The sequence below is a fragment of the Fragaria vesca genome, linkage group LG7, assembly GCF_000184155.1.
Source record: "Fragaria vesca subsp. vesca linkage group LG7, FraVesHawaii_1.0, whole genome shotgun sequence".
Taxonomy (NCBI): domain Eukaryota; kingdom Viridiplantae; phylum Streptophyta; class Magnoliopsida; order Rosales; family Rosaceae; genus Fragaria; species Fragaria vesca.
The window spans coordinates 6910099-6924395 of record NC_020497.1 but is presented as its reverse complement, the minus strand read 5'-3'; the positions used below and the strand labels follow the sequence as shown (position 1 = coordinate 6924395).

The following is a 14297-nucleotide window of genomic DNA, read 5'->3' as shown; positions in this document are numbered from 1 at the left end:
TCAATGAGGGTATTTTGAAAAGTTTGGATATGTGTATTTAGTAAAATGTTAAAATAAAAAAGTTAATAAGAGGTGTATTAAGTATGAAACGTGTATCTAGTATTTAAGGATGTGTTAATAAAATTTCTCAATTATCAATTCAAGTAATGACCATTTACTCTTAATTAGTTTTTTTTTTTGGGCAAAAAGTACTCCTAGTTGATTAAGAGGAGGAAGAGTAAGTTACTCGTAATTCTTAGAATAGCAACCAGCTATGTCAGTGGCTTCCTTTAAAGCCGATCTCCATGTTTGCCCTTCTTGCAACAACTTGTCGTCCTTTTTGCGCTTGCTTACATGCTGAGCCAAAGCTTTACCGAAACTTCCTGTCTGTTTACAAATATGGGAGGGATCTACTTTGTAGAAAACGGGCAATACAATCTGGTTCTGGTCCTTCTTGCACTTCAGGATCTGCACCAGTTCTTTCAAGCACCAAGTGGAAGTCGCGTAGTTTTCAGAGAAAACTACAATAGAAAGCTTTGAGTGTTCTCCATTCCAAGAGCTTTGTGAAGATGGCAGACAAAGCTGTTTCGGGTGTCCTCGCCTCTAAAATTCAGGAAGACATCTGTGGGCAACGAAGAAGAAGGAGAAGGAGAAGGAGAAGGAGAAGGAGAAGAAGAGGAAGGATCGTCCATTAGATCAACAAGCACAAGATTGATTCAAACTTGTAAGATGAAAAAGGCATGCGCAGCTGGGTAGTGTAGACATGGGTGAATGAGCAAAATGATTAGCCCCATGACCCCATATGCAAGATGGCAGGAAATTATATGGTAAAAACATCAAGGCTGAAGATGCCTTACAATTTGCACCGAAAGCTTTAAGCCAAGTTCCCAATGAAACTTCATCATAGGTCTACTTCAAGGTCCAACCGAGATTCCATATTCCCAATGTTCTCAGGCAACTTAGAAAGTTTTGAGCAATTATTTAGCTTGAGAGATCAAATTAAGTTCTGCTAAATTATAGATACTATCTGGAAGACGGATAAGGTTCTTGCAGAATGTCATGTCCAATGATTGAAGCCCCCGAAGCAGTTCAATTGACGATGGTAACTCCTTAATTGCAGTTTGATATAAGCTAAGCACTGACAGTGCGTCCATATCTTCAGAAATCTCTGGAAATATCTCAAGGTTTGCGCAGTGGTTAAGATCAAGGGTTTTGACTTTTGAGAGACTTCATGAGAATGCTTCTCGGAAGTGTCTTAAAAAATACAAGGTTTTCGTGACATAAAATGGATGGGTGAACCTCCTTGAATTTTGGGCGACCTCCGATGGATGGGTGAACGAGTGGAAGGAGCAGAAAAGAAAGACGAAGAGGCTCTCAATTGGATGGCCATGGTCCATGGAATCTGTCATACATTTTTTTGTTTGAAATGGCTTCAACAACTTTAATTCAAAGTCCTCATCAAAAAAAAGAAACCTTCAATTCAAAGTTAGGCTCCCCAAATTCATTACATCTCTCAAAATACATCAAGCCTTAATCAACTAATAACAATCTCAAATGGTTATCATAGCATATCTATAATGAATGAAAAACAAAGAATAAAAAATAAACGAAAGCAGTCTCTGACTATGTCTCGACTCTATGTACGCTCGACCTCATTTAAACTTACCCTGCAAACTGGGCATTTAAAACCAAAAGGCCTAGAGGAAAATAATTTTAAAATGTTAGAGTGAATGGACAAAAATAAATTAAACAACTTAACAAATATGTAATTTAAATACTTTCTCACGTTTCAAATTTAAAACTTAGTTGCACGCAACTTTGATAAACTATATAACTTAAAATCTAGAATCGCATAAGAATGGACAAACTAGCCTCGCTGGTTAATCAGATAAAGAAATCTCGTAAAAAGAGATAAAGTAGCCCCGTTGGTTAATCAAATACATAACTGAGAAAAATAAAATAAGGGGAAGAGTTATCACCATGTAAAATGAGCCTTCAAGGCTCGGGTCGGTGCCTCCCAGCGCTCGACTCATCTATGGTGAGGCCGCTAATAAGGCTAGCTAGTAATGAATAATAATGATCCTAGTATGGTGACTAAAAACATATGAAATCACTTAAATTCATAAAACTTCCCCAAGATCATGCGAATAGTACAGTTCCCAACCGTACTTGAAAATTATCATAAGAAATTAAAATAAAACTTAATGACGTGTCTCACACGTCAATTTATTCTCAAAACCATAATATAAGCAAGAGTTAATTAACAAGTAAAAATCATAAATGATATCTCAATCCAAAAATATTCTCAAGGTCAAGATCGATATTCCACAAATAAATGCGAAAATTATAAATAGTGACCTATCGAAAATCTCATTTTCGAAAATCTTTTATAAATCTTAAAGTCCACAAATAAAACAATCATAATGAAATCCGGAATTTATAAAAAAAATATCCAAACTCAAATACCAAATTAATCCATAAATCATGACCAACCATTAATCAATGCTTCAAACTCAAATAATTTCCAAGATCATCTCATAAGACGAAATTATAATATATATAAGCTCGGAAAATAAAATAATAAATTATAAAATATTGCATGCATATTTATTTAAAACCAAAATGTCCACTCACAAATTTAGGCATAAGCCCAACGATATATGAATCACCACTCAAGTGAGGTCTCCTCATATCTTGGCACAAAAACAATGCTTAGGACCAAACTTCAATTTCAAAAAATAAATACTTGAATATAAACACCCAAATCTAATCCGCTTAACCCACTACTCTCTTACTAGGGTTAAGCTTACCGGATTCACACCAAACTCCACCACAACCTTAATTCATCAATTCTAACATTCTAGAATAGATACCAAGGCAATCCAACGATTCGATCTTCTTAAATTACCTACCGGCAAAACTAACTTGAAAATTCCCAAACTTCAACCCAAATTCACAAACTTAACATCAATGGACTCCTCTCATCATACTCTACCTAATCAGCTTGAAAAACCACCTAAAAGAGTAGGCGCCGCCGTTTGCTCCGCCAGCGGCGGCGGCCGGCCAGCCGGCCACTACTCCGGTCACCTCCAATGCTTACCAAATTTTATCACAATCATCCTCTCAACATTCTAAGCAACTTTAATAACTACCACATTGATCAATTTCAAGCCTAAACATGTCAATCGAATCAAAACATAAAAATCCCAAATTCAAAACCCTAGAATTTCACACATTCGATTCTCCTTACCTAGCTCAAGTTAGGTCGAATCCTTTTAAGGGTTTTCTGCACAAGAGGAGAGCTTCCAAATGATACTAGAAGCTCCGGTTATGGCTGTCGGAAAAAGAAGGTCCGGCGAGAACACCTCCACGGCACAGTTGCGACTTCACGGCGAAATTGCTCCTTCACGGCGACGCGACACAGGCTGCCACCTACCTAGACTTGTAAAGGATGCTCCGAGCTTCAAATCGATACCGAGTACGCCACCTAACTTGGCCGGACGGCGGCGGACGGAGGCGATGAAGTCGCCGGCAGAGAGAGAGAGAGAGAGACGCAGGAGAGAGGAGAGAGAGAGGGAGGTAAGTTCTGATTTTATACCTTACCTCAAATGGTAAGTTTCTAATTTTATACCCCCAACCAAAATAGTGACTTTACATGTTACACCATAACTTTCACATACGAACTCTGATTTTAACGTATAGCATGTCCACGGATTCGTATTAATGTCCTCTACAACTTCCATAAAGAAATTTTCTCAAAAATAATTTTCCTACAAAAAGTCAACTCTAGAGTCCTTTAACAATAACTGGTTACTTAAAACGGCAAAAATCAAAGTAATACCAAAAGCATATAATCGTAATTTAATTTAAGAATCGGAATGTGACAAAAAAAGGAAACTTCACTCTCTCGAGGCCAGCAATTCAGTTTAAACTTTAAAGTTTTACTGCAAAAGGTCCAAAACAACCATTGTTGGGCTGTCTACTGTAGTACATACTTTCTTTTAGCTACAAGGTGCCTAAAAGGGAAAAATAGAGCAAAAGAAACAAGTTAACTAGCTAATGACGGGAAAAATACGGAGCAAAGGAAACAAGCTTGTAAGGTCTTCAGCGTGGGTAATGATGTTCTTAGCACGACAATAGGCAACATTGCATAAATGTATTTCACATCCACATTGAATCCGAGCAAGCATGTTTCGGCAACAAGAGATAAGAGAGCCATGGAGATGCAAGGATATATCACTGAGTAACAAGTTTATCTTGCAGAATTAGCCGTAATAGAGGCCCCAACCGCCCCATCATTTGGCATGAACAACGAAAATTAGCTTGAGAACTTCTAAGCCGACACTCATAATCTCCTAATTAAGGTTCGATTTCATTGTCTTCTAATATAGGAAGAACCATACATTTTTGAAGCAGCCGTCCAAACCTTGAACATCACAAGCCATAATTTCATTTCCATTGATAAGGAGGGAAATCGCGCTGACAACAACCAGCTTATGAAGCAACTGTTACAAATTTACAACAAAAAAGAAGGAAAAGAAAATAGAACTGCAACATGTTGTCAAGGAAAACAATCCAAAGAAGAAAAGCCCCCAAGGGAAGATAGAATATAAATAATTCATATGACCGCTCTACAGTCCAACTTCAAAAAGCTATAGGCTTTCTGCTCGGCCACGATTCTATTTTCTCAAAATACTTGACTGGAACAACACCATCAAATCCTTCAGTCAAGATCACCTTGTTGTCTGAAATGTAGAACTTCATTCCCTCTGAAATATAAGATAAAATGAACATAGGCATGACAAACCCAATGCATAGACAGAATAAAAAACCAAAAAGAATTTATATGACGTGTTATACCAGCTAAAGCTTTTCTGATATCAAGAAAGATCAAAATGTTAACATCTCGTCGCATACCTGAAATACCACATTAAATCAATTATCAGCATTTCAAAGGGAGCAGGTGTGGAATATAAATATATGATGGAGTCAAGAAGCATTTCTAACTGATCCCAAAAGCAAGTTAATTAATACCAAACATGTTCAGATAATAATTTTACCGCTGATCACTTCTCCATCTGTTGGCAAGCCACTTGCAAAGTGAACATGCAATCTTGTCATGCACTTCAGACCAGACTCTAATATCGAATCCAAATTCTTCCTATAAGTTCCATGCACGCACACTGCAGATCAGGAAAAAGAAAACACCAAAAATGTATTCCATATGAAAAACTAATAGTTCTTTATATTGAGACACAGAAGATAAAGACTAAGAATACAAGAAAGTTGGGGAGTATAAGACTCGCAAGAAAGAACCTGGAACTTCTTCAAATGAAAGGATTGGCTTTAATAATCTTTCAGTCTCAACTATCTGCCAATATGAAAAGAAGAGACAAATCAATATATAATGTCAAAGCGAACCTGTATGGTTGATGCTGAATCCGAGAATGCACATAAAAATAAATGGTTTCCTACGCTGGCATAATAATAAGTCCAGAATAAATGAATAATGGTTTCCTACGCTGGTAGTGCAAAGTATCGGTGCAGAATCCAGAAAATGAACATCAAAAGCAATTAGAGAAGAAAATGAGAAGACCCCAAAAAAAATTCTTAGGCTCGCAAGTGATGAGTGCAGGATAACATCAATATTCATGTTGCACAAGAGGTTTAAAAGAAAATACTGCATGAATATTAGACAATACCAAATTAAAGCTCTGGACAAAGAAGCCTTTCGAGTCAAAGGAATCACAATTGTAATTGTATTTTAGTAAATTAAAATGCATAATGCTCTGAGTCTAGCTTCAAAAATGCATATCATATACTGAATAGATTGTCACAGAAAAGTCCTAGCCTATTATGGCAACCAAAACTTCAAAACTATACAATTCTTATAGAAGAAGGATAACTAGTGTCTCTGACCTAACCATTCACAAGATTACATAGGACTACTACTTTCATATACAGGTACAGTGAAATAACAAAAATACAAGAAAATAGTTTGAATTGTATTATGTATTAAATGGTTTGCATCTGTACAAAAGGAGCTATGTATACATCAACCTTCATAAACTATGCAAGATAAACTCGGGATACTTACCATTGTGGAGTGGCCTTGGTTTGCACGTATCAGAAGTTCCCCATTTTCTTCCAAGAGGCTGAACCGCTGCTTATTATCCCTTCTGACAGCCTGCAAAGAAGATTCCGATAACAAAAATCCACTCTAGGCAGTTCATCTAAACAACAAATTATTAACGAAGATCACTTGCTTTCCAATCATCAAATTTTAGCAAGAGTTGAGACTAACCTCCTTAATCTCATCAACAGTATGTGAGCTCAATGGAATATTAGCAAACGTCTTCAAGTTGAGCTTCAAAAGATCATGAACCTTCACAAATCCATCACTCCGCATATCCAAATTCAACTCAGAAGCCATATGGCGCAATATACGTGTCCTACAAATCCAAATAACAGTTAAATTATAAAAAAATAAAAAATAAAAAAAAGAACTACGCCGATCAGCTGCATTATCTGCACTGTAGCATACGTCAAAATGAATGTTCCTAAATTCCCCTGTTTTCTTCCAGTACCGCATAACGAATTGAATTCGAACAGATTCAATACTTGAATTCATAATTAAAAGTACAGAACAAAGGAACATATGAGTTTTGTAACACTTACAGTAATCTACCGAGTGCATCAACTCTATCTTTGCCAGAGCCGCCACCACCACCACCACCATGGCCCCGTCCTCCTCCACCGCGACCCCTCGATCTCTCTCCCTCATCTTTCACCACCCAACCTCCTCCTATACCACCACCGCCCCTGCCAACAATCACACAATCAATTATATATAACCACACCAGAAACGGAGCAAATTGCAATGCAAAAAAGGAATATGTTGTACGCTGAACAGGGAAAAGCATACCTTGTGTTATTACGAGCAAAAGCAGCGAAGGAATTGCTGCTGCTGGGTCTGCTGTCCATGAGAATCAGGAAAGCACGAGAGTAGCGCAGAATTCGAAGGTGACTGTGGGTGACAGACGCCCACATGAATCAGAAAAGGTTTACCGGCAGAGAGAAAGATAAAGAGAGCTGGAATGAAAATTTGCATATTCCAGTTTTTACATTATGATATTTTTACAAAACTACCCCTCCCCCCACCCGCGTGAATCTCTCTCTCAAATAAGCATACAAAATAGCAGAAAAATCTCGGTCATCTGCTTCCGAGTTAAAGGAGAGAGGAACAGAGACAAGGAGTACTGAATGAAGGACTGACTTGAAGGTCTTGGCTTCGTTCTTTAGTATGTTTCATCTGTGGATCGAGCTATGACTTTGTATCTTGATGATTTCTGGAGTACTTCAATTTGATCAGTTCATCAGAGTATAACCCTTTAGATTACTAGACTACTCAAGAGGGTGCTTGCTGCTGCTGACTCGAATCAATTACTTCTCTGTCTTCAAATACCCTTTTTCTTAAATGGCAGACTGAACTAAAATGTACCATTTTCTATCTTAGTGAGTAGTTGCTTTATTTGAAATGATTTTGTACTTGCTATGCAATGCAATCTTGCAACAAGTAACACTGCCACATTTATAGTTGCGGCCATTAAATGAGATTGGAAACTTGGATATAGGTTAATAGAATTGTAGGGATGGTGTCCTAGAATACCAAACTTCTAACTTCGGTAGATCATGGCAAATAATTAAAATGATGACAATTATTTAAAAGTGCATTCATCTAATTTGATTCAGAAAATCCATCCATGGAAAACAATCCCATCAAATAAATGTCAACACTTGATGTAGATATCCAAAAGTACACAAACTACCAAGGACTGTTTCTGCCATATAGATTCTAATGTAGTTCAGGAAACCAAAAGAAAATTAAAACAATTCCTGCTCATTTGGAAGTACACCCAAAACTGTTCCCAACCATATCAGACTTAAGCCACAAGAGTGCTGGCGGTGGTAGATTCACTGCAAAAAATAAGTACAATAAGTCAGCATTTTAATTTCTACAACCTTGCCAAAGAACAATGTGAAATTTCATTTGACCAAGCAGCAATGCAATGCCTCCTTGTTATGCAGGTATAAATAGTCAAAGGAAAAATATAAGAAAATCAAAACCAACACTTGATTAAAGTTAATAGCAATGGCAAAGATAAAAATTTCATTGGGCCTCAAGAACAGAATGCTAACTGTTCGCATTTTTTCAGGGGAAAACCAAACACAACAACTTGAAGTTGCATAGCTTTCTGATTGACTAAGATTCAGTTCTTTAGATTTTTTATGTTTGGGCAAGATCAATCACACTATATATACAATACACACTGGCAGCCATGTTTCTTAGTGGAAGTGTATTTTCAATGAAACAACCATTTTTACACACGACATGAAACTATTTGATCAACCCTTCAGGCTTCAGGTATCACCATATTAGTACAATCTAAGATCCTCACAAATAAATCACACAAATCAGACACACTGTTAAACATAGCAATAAATTCATTTACCGGTCTTTAAGTGACCGAATGAAAGCAATGTCTGTTTGTAAGAAAGAAAAGAAGTACACTTGAAGAAAAGAAAACTTACTATCTCCAGACTGGTGGAAGCTTCTTTGTCTTCTTGTAATAACGGGCAAGGCGATGGATTCTGCTCTCAACAAGGATCAGCCTGAATTTGGAGTCCTTATCCTTCCTGTTCCTCTCCAAATGCTTCCTGATGGAGACTGCCTTCTTGATGAGGTGGTACAAATCCTCTGGAATTTCAGGGGCAAGACCTAACAAAGCACAAGGAAAAGAAATCTTTCACTCATGTCTCCAAGACAACATCACAAGAAAATACCGAATTTAGAATATACAGACCATGGGCCTTAAGAATACGCAATATCTTGCTGCCAGTGACACTCTTCACCTGGGCAATTCCATGAGAATCACGAAGGATGACACCAATTTGAGAAGGTGTCAGCCCCTTCTTGGCAAACTTGCAAATACTCTCCTCAACCTGAAAACCAAGCCAAATTAATCAACTACAATGCAGAAATAGGAATTTCAGGTCTTCTAGGAGAGGCAACTAAATATGTTAGGACTAAATATACATATGAGTAATATTGCATTCTATATAAGAGGTAAGCACAAACTAATTACAATAGGAATAGACAATCAACAGAACATCAAGTGTTAAATCGATAACATGTTATCAATAACAATAGAAAGGAAATGATCGCCTATGTAGACATTTTTAATAACAGAGTTCACAACTTACAAGCCCAAAGCGGCAAAATCTCTTCACAGACAATAGATTAATCATTAATATGGGAGTGTAAGCATCATAGCGAGCCAAGAGCAGATTGAGACAATGGACTGGCTTTCTGAGATGCTAGAAATTTATTATCAGGCCCTATCTTGAACAATAAAAACCGAGACACCCTTCCGAAGTCTGCATTAGAATACACAGCCCTCGTCGTCTCATGAGGACCTTTGCACTACATAAAGCAAACAAGCAACACCACGTATCCATAACAACCACAACAAAAGCCTACATTTCCAATCACTCTATCTAACTAAGGGCTAAGGATTAAAATACAGCTATACTGTTTTAACTGATTAGCGATTCGATACAATAAACATCAAGTTGTACTAAAGATTCAAACTTCGATTCACTAAAACAGATCATAACACAATCCCAATTAAGATTAAGAGCTGAAATTTCTTACGTCCTGAGTAGAGATCTTCAACCAGCTAGGAGGGGTCCTCTTGTAGGGCAGAGCCGAAGCTGACATACCCTTACTGAAATAAAAAGATCACAAAAAAAGGTTAGGCAGGAGAAATCAACGGCGCCGGAGAACTCATCGCCGGAGCTAATTAGAGTGATCAAACGGAGAATAAGAGAAAAACGAACCCTCTGCTGTGCATTCTCCCCATGGTGAAAGGGTTGTTGTTGTCGCTGCGCCGCCGCTACTGGTTGGTCTGAGCTGCCTCCTCTCTCTCTCACTCACTCGCAGAGAAGACCCTAGTTGCCTTCAGAATGAGTAAATATAAATATGGGGAGTGGTGGCTAGGGTTCTTATGGGTCTGGTTTATTGCAGTTGAGTCCTTGGGTTTCTTTGATTTTACGGTTAGGGTTTTCAGGGTTTATGGATTTGGGCTGCTGTTGTTTAGTGTGGTTTTCTATTGGTTGGTTCGGACCTTTTGGTGGATGGGCCAGCCCAAATTCACTCCACAGATTATAGGACCCAAATTCAAAACAAACTTGAGTTCGCATCGGTGAATTTTGACTCGGAGATAAGTTTATTTATGAGGATTAATGTATCGATACATCAAGTACAGTGAGATGTACATTAGTAGACAGGGTTTATGTATCCCTCGATTAGCTGTGGTTGATCTTTGTTAGACTAATCTACTAATGTAGGAAGCTAGTTTACTAGTGTAAAGACTTGGTCTACTATTGATGTATCTATACGTTATTCGTATAATGTACTTTACCATTGGTTCACTCCTCGTTCTATTCGTGCGAGTTTCATTTCTTGTTAAGAATTTAGCATCTTTCATTGTCAATTTCTTTATGTTCAATTATTGCTAGTATTGTTTATCATCACAAATTTATCATCTTTCATTAACTAAGTTATTTCTGACCATTCAATTCTCGACACACACAAAAATAAAATAAAAAGAAACCTCAAGCCTTTGTATTATGAGTCTATTTTTGCATTAACATGCAAATGTGTCTTTTGTCAATACTGCCGACTGATTTTGGAAACTCCATTTTCATGCATCATATGCAAGCACACGAAAAGTTCTATGTGTTAGTCCAAATATACAAGGGGGTTCACATCACTCTCAGTTCTCAAATATGATATATTTAATGTCGACTAACATATCTCAAACTTTTCCGCCTACCATCCAATAATTTTTTTTTTTTGGTCGAATACCATCCAATAATTTTGGATTGAAGATTCAAGCAGTTTTTGTGAATTCTTTGTTGCAATATTCTACTTTTTCAAATCATGACAAGTGACTCACGATATTTGAAGTACTTGTGGGATTGGGAAGACATTGATCAAGAACTACCGGTTAAGCAAGAACAAGCACATCCAAAAATCCAGAAAGAAAGGTGATTGTTCTATTCACTCATGCTTATACAGTATGAAGAGGAGAATGACAATAAGCATATATAAAAGACACATAAAGACAAGTATTTGCCAACGAAAAGTGAAGTTGAATTATATTAACCTAAGCAGTTGAAGTCAACTTATTTGTCTAGTTCATGCAATCATTCATCCATTTCATGAAGGGAGAAATTGAATCAAAAAATTGAAAACTCTTTTCTACTATGATACATCTTTACCATATTTAACACAATCGTATTTATTCTCAAATAGTTTGAGACATTGATCTAAACCAATCATTATCGGATGTCGTTACAAAACATACCTAACATATGTCAATCGATTTGTTGTTATCCAATTGAAAGTACGAAATATTTAGAGTCACCGTGACAATGGCTTGACATAAGTTTTTCTACTTGCAGTAGGTATTTCAGTGTACCCAATAAGCAATTACCATACAATTGTTTCATAATATTGGGAATTTTAGGTGAGGCTAGAGCTGGCCTTGTACCAAACCACTCACGAGCTAGCTCAAATTGGAGTATATGATATCTCTATGTCACCCCTTATCTTGCATACCAGTTATCTACTTGTGGTGCAAAGCTAGCTATATAGCTTGTTTGCAAATGAGAGTAGTGCCAAAACCCCATATGTGACTACTCTTAACATATATATTGATCAGTATACCTTTGTGACCCCCCACCCACCCCCCCCCCCCCCCCCCACCCACACAAACATGTCCTATTCTATTTTCCTTGACCCTCAGATTCACAGGCTCTGTGCAAATGTAGACTCTATATGATCTATGGAGGTAGAAGACAATGTGTCATAATGTTCATTGTTTCCCAGTTCACATGTAGAACATGTACCTAATTTCATTTCCAGTTCACATGCATGATGAAGCTGGAGAAGAATGGGTCCATGTGTATATGCAAATGCTCTTATTCATGAACAAAACTTGAAGAAGATGAGCTCTCTTTCATTTTTCCTTTTGGCTTTTGGGTGGTTTCTTACATCAGAACAAGCATCCTCTCAATCATTGACCTGAACTGTATCAATTTTTGATACTATATGATGCAAACTATACGTACATAGGAATCTCTTGTTTGTATTCTGCTCAATATTCAGTTGCAGATCCATTACTCGACAACATAGCTATTTACTTATATATTATCATTAACATATGAGTGCGGTTATTAGGACCTCCAAATTTGTTCACTTGACCTCACTTTATTATGAATTATTAAATGACATATTTATCCTCTTATACAATGACTACTAAGGACACTGATTAAACAAAAAGTAATATTACATTTATTCTCTCTAAACTTTCTAATTCAATAATAATACCATAATGGATTGCATATTATTATTTTCCTTATTGATTTTTATTTTCTAGTTTTATCACATACTTATTAAAGTATTTATATATTTATATTATCATACATGTCACATGCATATACAAAGTGAAATTTTTTTAAAAAGTAAATATTTTTACAAATTATGATCTATCAATTATTAAAATAATTTATCATCATGAGTATAAAAACAAAAAATATAAACTTACAAAAAAAAATAGTATATGTAAAATAGAAATACAAAAGTAATAAAAATATAGAATAGTTCATGTAAGAACATTCATTTGATGATCGATAAATAAAATTTGAGACACAATCCTTATTTTTTTTAATATTTAAGAGAATAGTATTCTTTATGATTCGAATGAACTTTTCTTGAAAATTGATGTCATTGAAAATTATTTCTTACAATTTGATCAAAAAATGAATGTCTAGTGACATTTTATGCAAAATATAAAAAAATAAAGAAAATTAAGAAATCAAGGTCGGGAATGGATGTGTGCATGCAAAAAGAAAAAAAAAGAATTGGAGGTATAGTGAGTGAATAAAAGGTGTAATGAGTAATATATTAATATATATGTGAATTACAAAAACAATGCTATTTTAGGAATTTGAAAGGAGGTCTAATGAGAAAATGTTTGTATTTAAAAGTAAAATGGAGGTGTAGAGAGAATGAGAGGTACACTGAGCAAATTTGGAGGTCTCAATAGCCGCACTCTTAACATATTCATTCAACACATGAAAATAACTTGGGTGACCAGCTATGACACTTATAGGTAACAAACATTAATAAGAGATGGACAAGTGTCAACAATAATTATAAACAAATATGCTAAATACCTAAAACCCTCGTGTTATGTCCTTAAATTGCAGTCAAGCTTTTTAAAATGGACACGTGTCTCATATTTATTGATTGTGGTCACCTAAAAGTGATAAGGGCTTGTCACCGAAGTCGGGTTCTTTATCAAAAACGAATCATATAAATAACCGGATAACCTATAGTTGTATTGTAACACTCTAATTTGGGTCTGGTTCCTGGGACATTAGATTTGATACTAATTTTAACATCATTTATTAGCCATTAGATTTTAAAAAATTCAATGGTCTAAATTAATTTCAATATAATGTTAGCTTATAAAAACTGACTTGACAAAGTGATGTGGCATTTTTTAATTTCATAACAAATTAAACTAAAAGAAAAGAAAAGAAATTCAGAAGTTAAAATCTTAAACCCTTTCTAATTTGCCTGAAATTCTCAATCTCGAAGAACTCATGACCCTTTCTTCTACCCATTTTCCCCGTCTCCCAATTGTCAAATCCCTTTTGAGTTTTGGTCAATCCAACATATCCGATCTCCTCTCAATCTAACATATATACCCGAACAAATTAACAATAAAAAAAGGCCATCGGCTGGAAGCCAAGTTATAAGAGAAGCAATATCATCTTGGTTTTCAATTTTGGGTATAGAACAGCAGTGAGCTTTTTTATTCCAGACTGATAAAGATTGATATTAGTTCGAGAAGACGAAGAAGTGAAGAACAACATGAATAACAAATGGATGATTTCCAGCTAGTTTGAAATACTAATTGAACACAATATTGATGTGTGCGATAAAAAAAAAAAATGCCAAAAGACGAGACGCAAAACAAAAGAACACAAACCCAAAAAAAGAAGAAAAGAACACACACAAGCAAACGAACCAATTTGTAAAATAACATACCACAAACATATTAATCTAAGCCATGGTTGACATGGTTTGTCTGCTAGCTTCTCATGTTTAAGTAGTATGGTGTTCATGAATCATGTCAATGTTGCAAACATGGCCTCTCATGGATCACTTAATTACCATTTAA

General features: G+C 36.0%; 2 protein-coding genes across 2 annotated transcripts; both read right to left on the bottom strand.

Moving 5' to 3' along the window:
• Window positions 1-4623: 4623 nt before the first annotated feature.
• LOC101298661 (tRNA 2'-phosphotransferase 1-like) lies at window positions 4624-7072 on the bottom strand. Its single transcript, XM_004308406.1, has 8 exons — window positions 6905-7072; window positions 6658-6801; window positions 6284-6431; window positions 6077-6166; window positions 5296-5350; window positions 5040-5162; window positions 4840-4896; window positions 4624-4748 (listed from the first exon to the last, which is right to left on the bottom strand). The coding sequence occupies exons 1-8, from the start codon at window positions 7027-7029 to the stop codon at window positions 4624-4626; spliced, it is 867 nt and encodes a 288-aa protein (XP_004308454.1). The 5' UTR covers window positions 7030-7072.
• Window positions 7073-7746: 674 nt separating this feature from the next.
• Window positions 7747-10017, bottom strand: LOC101297184 (40S ribosomal protein S13-like). The gene is made up of 5 exons (XM_004306882.1): window positions 9880-10017; window positions 9695-9767; window positions 8844-8982; window positions 8572-8758; window positions 7747-7956 (listed from the first exon to the last, which is right to left on the bottom strand). Exons 1-5 carry the CDS (start codon window positions 9900-9902, stop codon window positions 7923-7925), a joined length of 456 nt encoding a protein of 151 aa, XP_004306930.1. The 5' UTR covers window positions 9903-10017; the 3' UTR covers window positions 7747-7922.
• Between the last annotated feature and the right edge of the window lie 4280 nt (window positions 10018-14297).

Excerpts from the sequence above, each read along its gene's own strand:
- LOC101298661 (XM_004308406.1), bottom strand. The coding sequence starts at position 7,029 with ATGTGGGCGTCTGTCACCCACAGTCACCTTCGAATTCTGCGCTACTCT. Across the intron at positions 5,351-6,076 it reads ACCAAGGCCACTCCACAATG|ATAGTTGAGACTGAAAGATT; the intron begins GTAAGTATCCCG and ends TCATATTGGCAG. Across the intron at positions 5,163-5,295 it reads TTCATTTGAAGAAGTTCCAG|TGTGCGTGCATGGAACTTAT; the intron begins GTTCTTTCTTGC and ends CCTGATCTGCAG.
- LOC101297184 (XM_004306882.1), bottom strand. The coding sequence starts at position 9,902 with ATGGGGAGAATGCACAGCAGAGG. Across the intron at positions 8,759-8,843 it reads GCGTATTCTTAAGGCCCATG|GTCTTGCCCCTGAAATTCCA; the intron begins GTCTGTATATTC and ends GTGCTTTGTTAG. Across the intron at positions 7,957-8,571 it reads CTTCCACCAGTCTGGAGATA|TGAATCTACCACCGCCAGCA; the intron begins GTAAGTTTTCTT and ends TATTTTTTGCAG.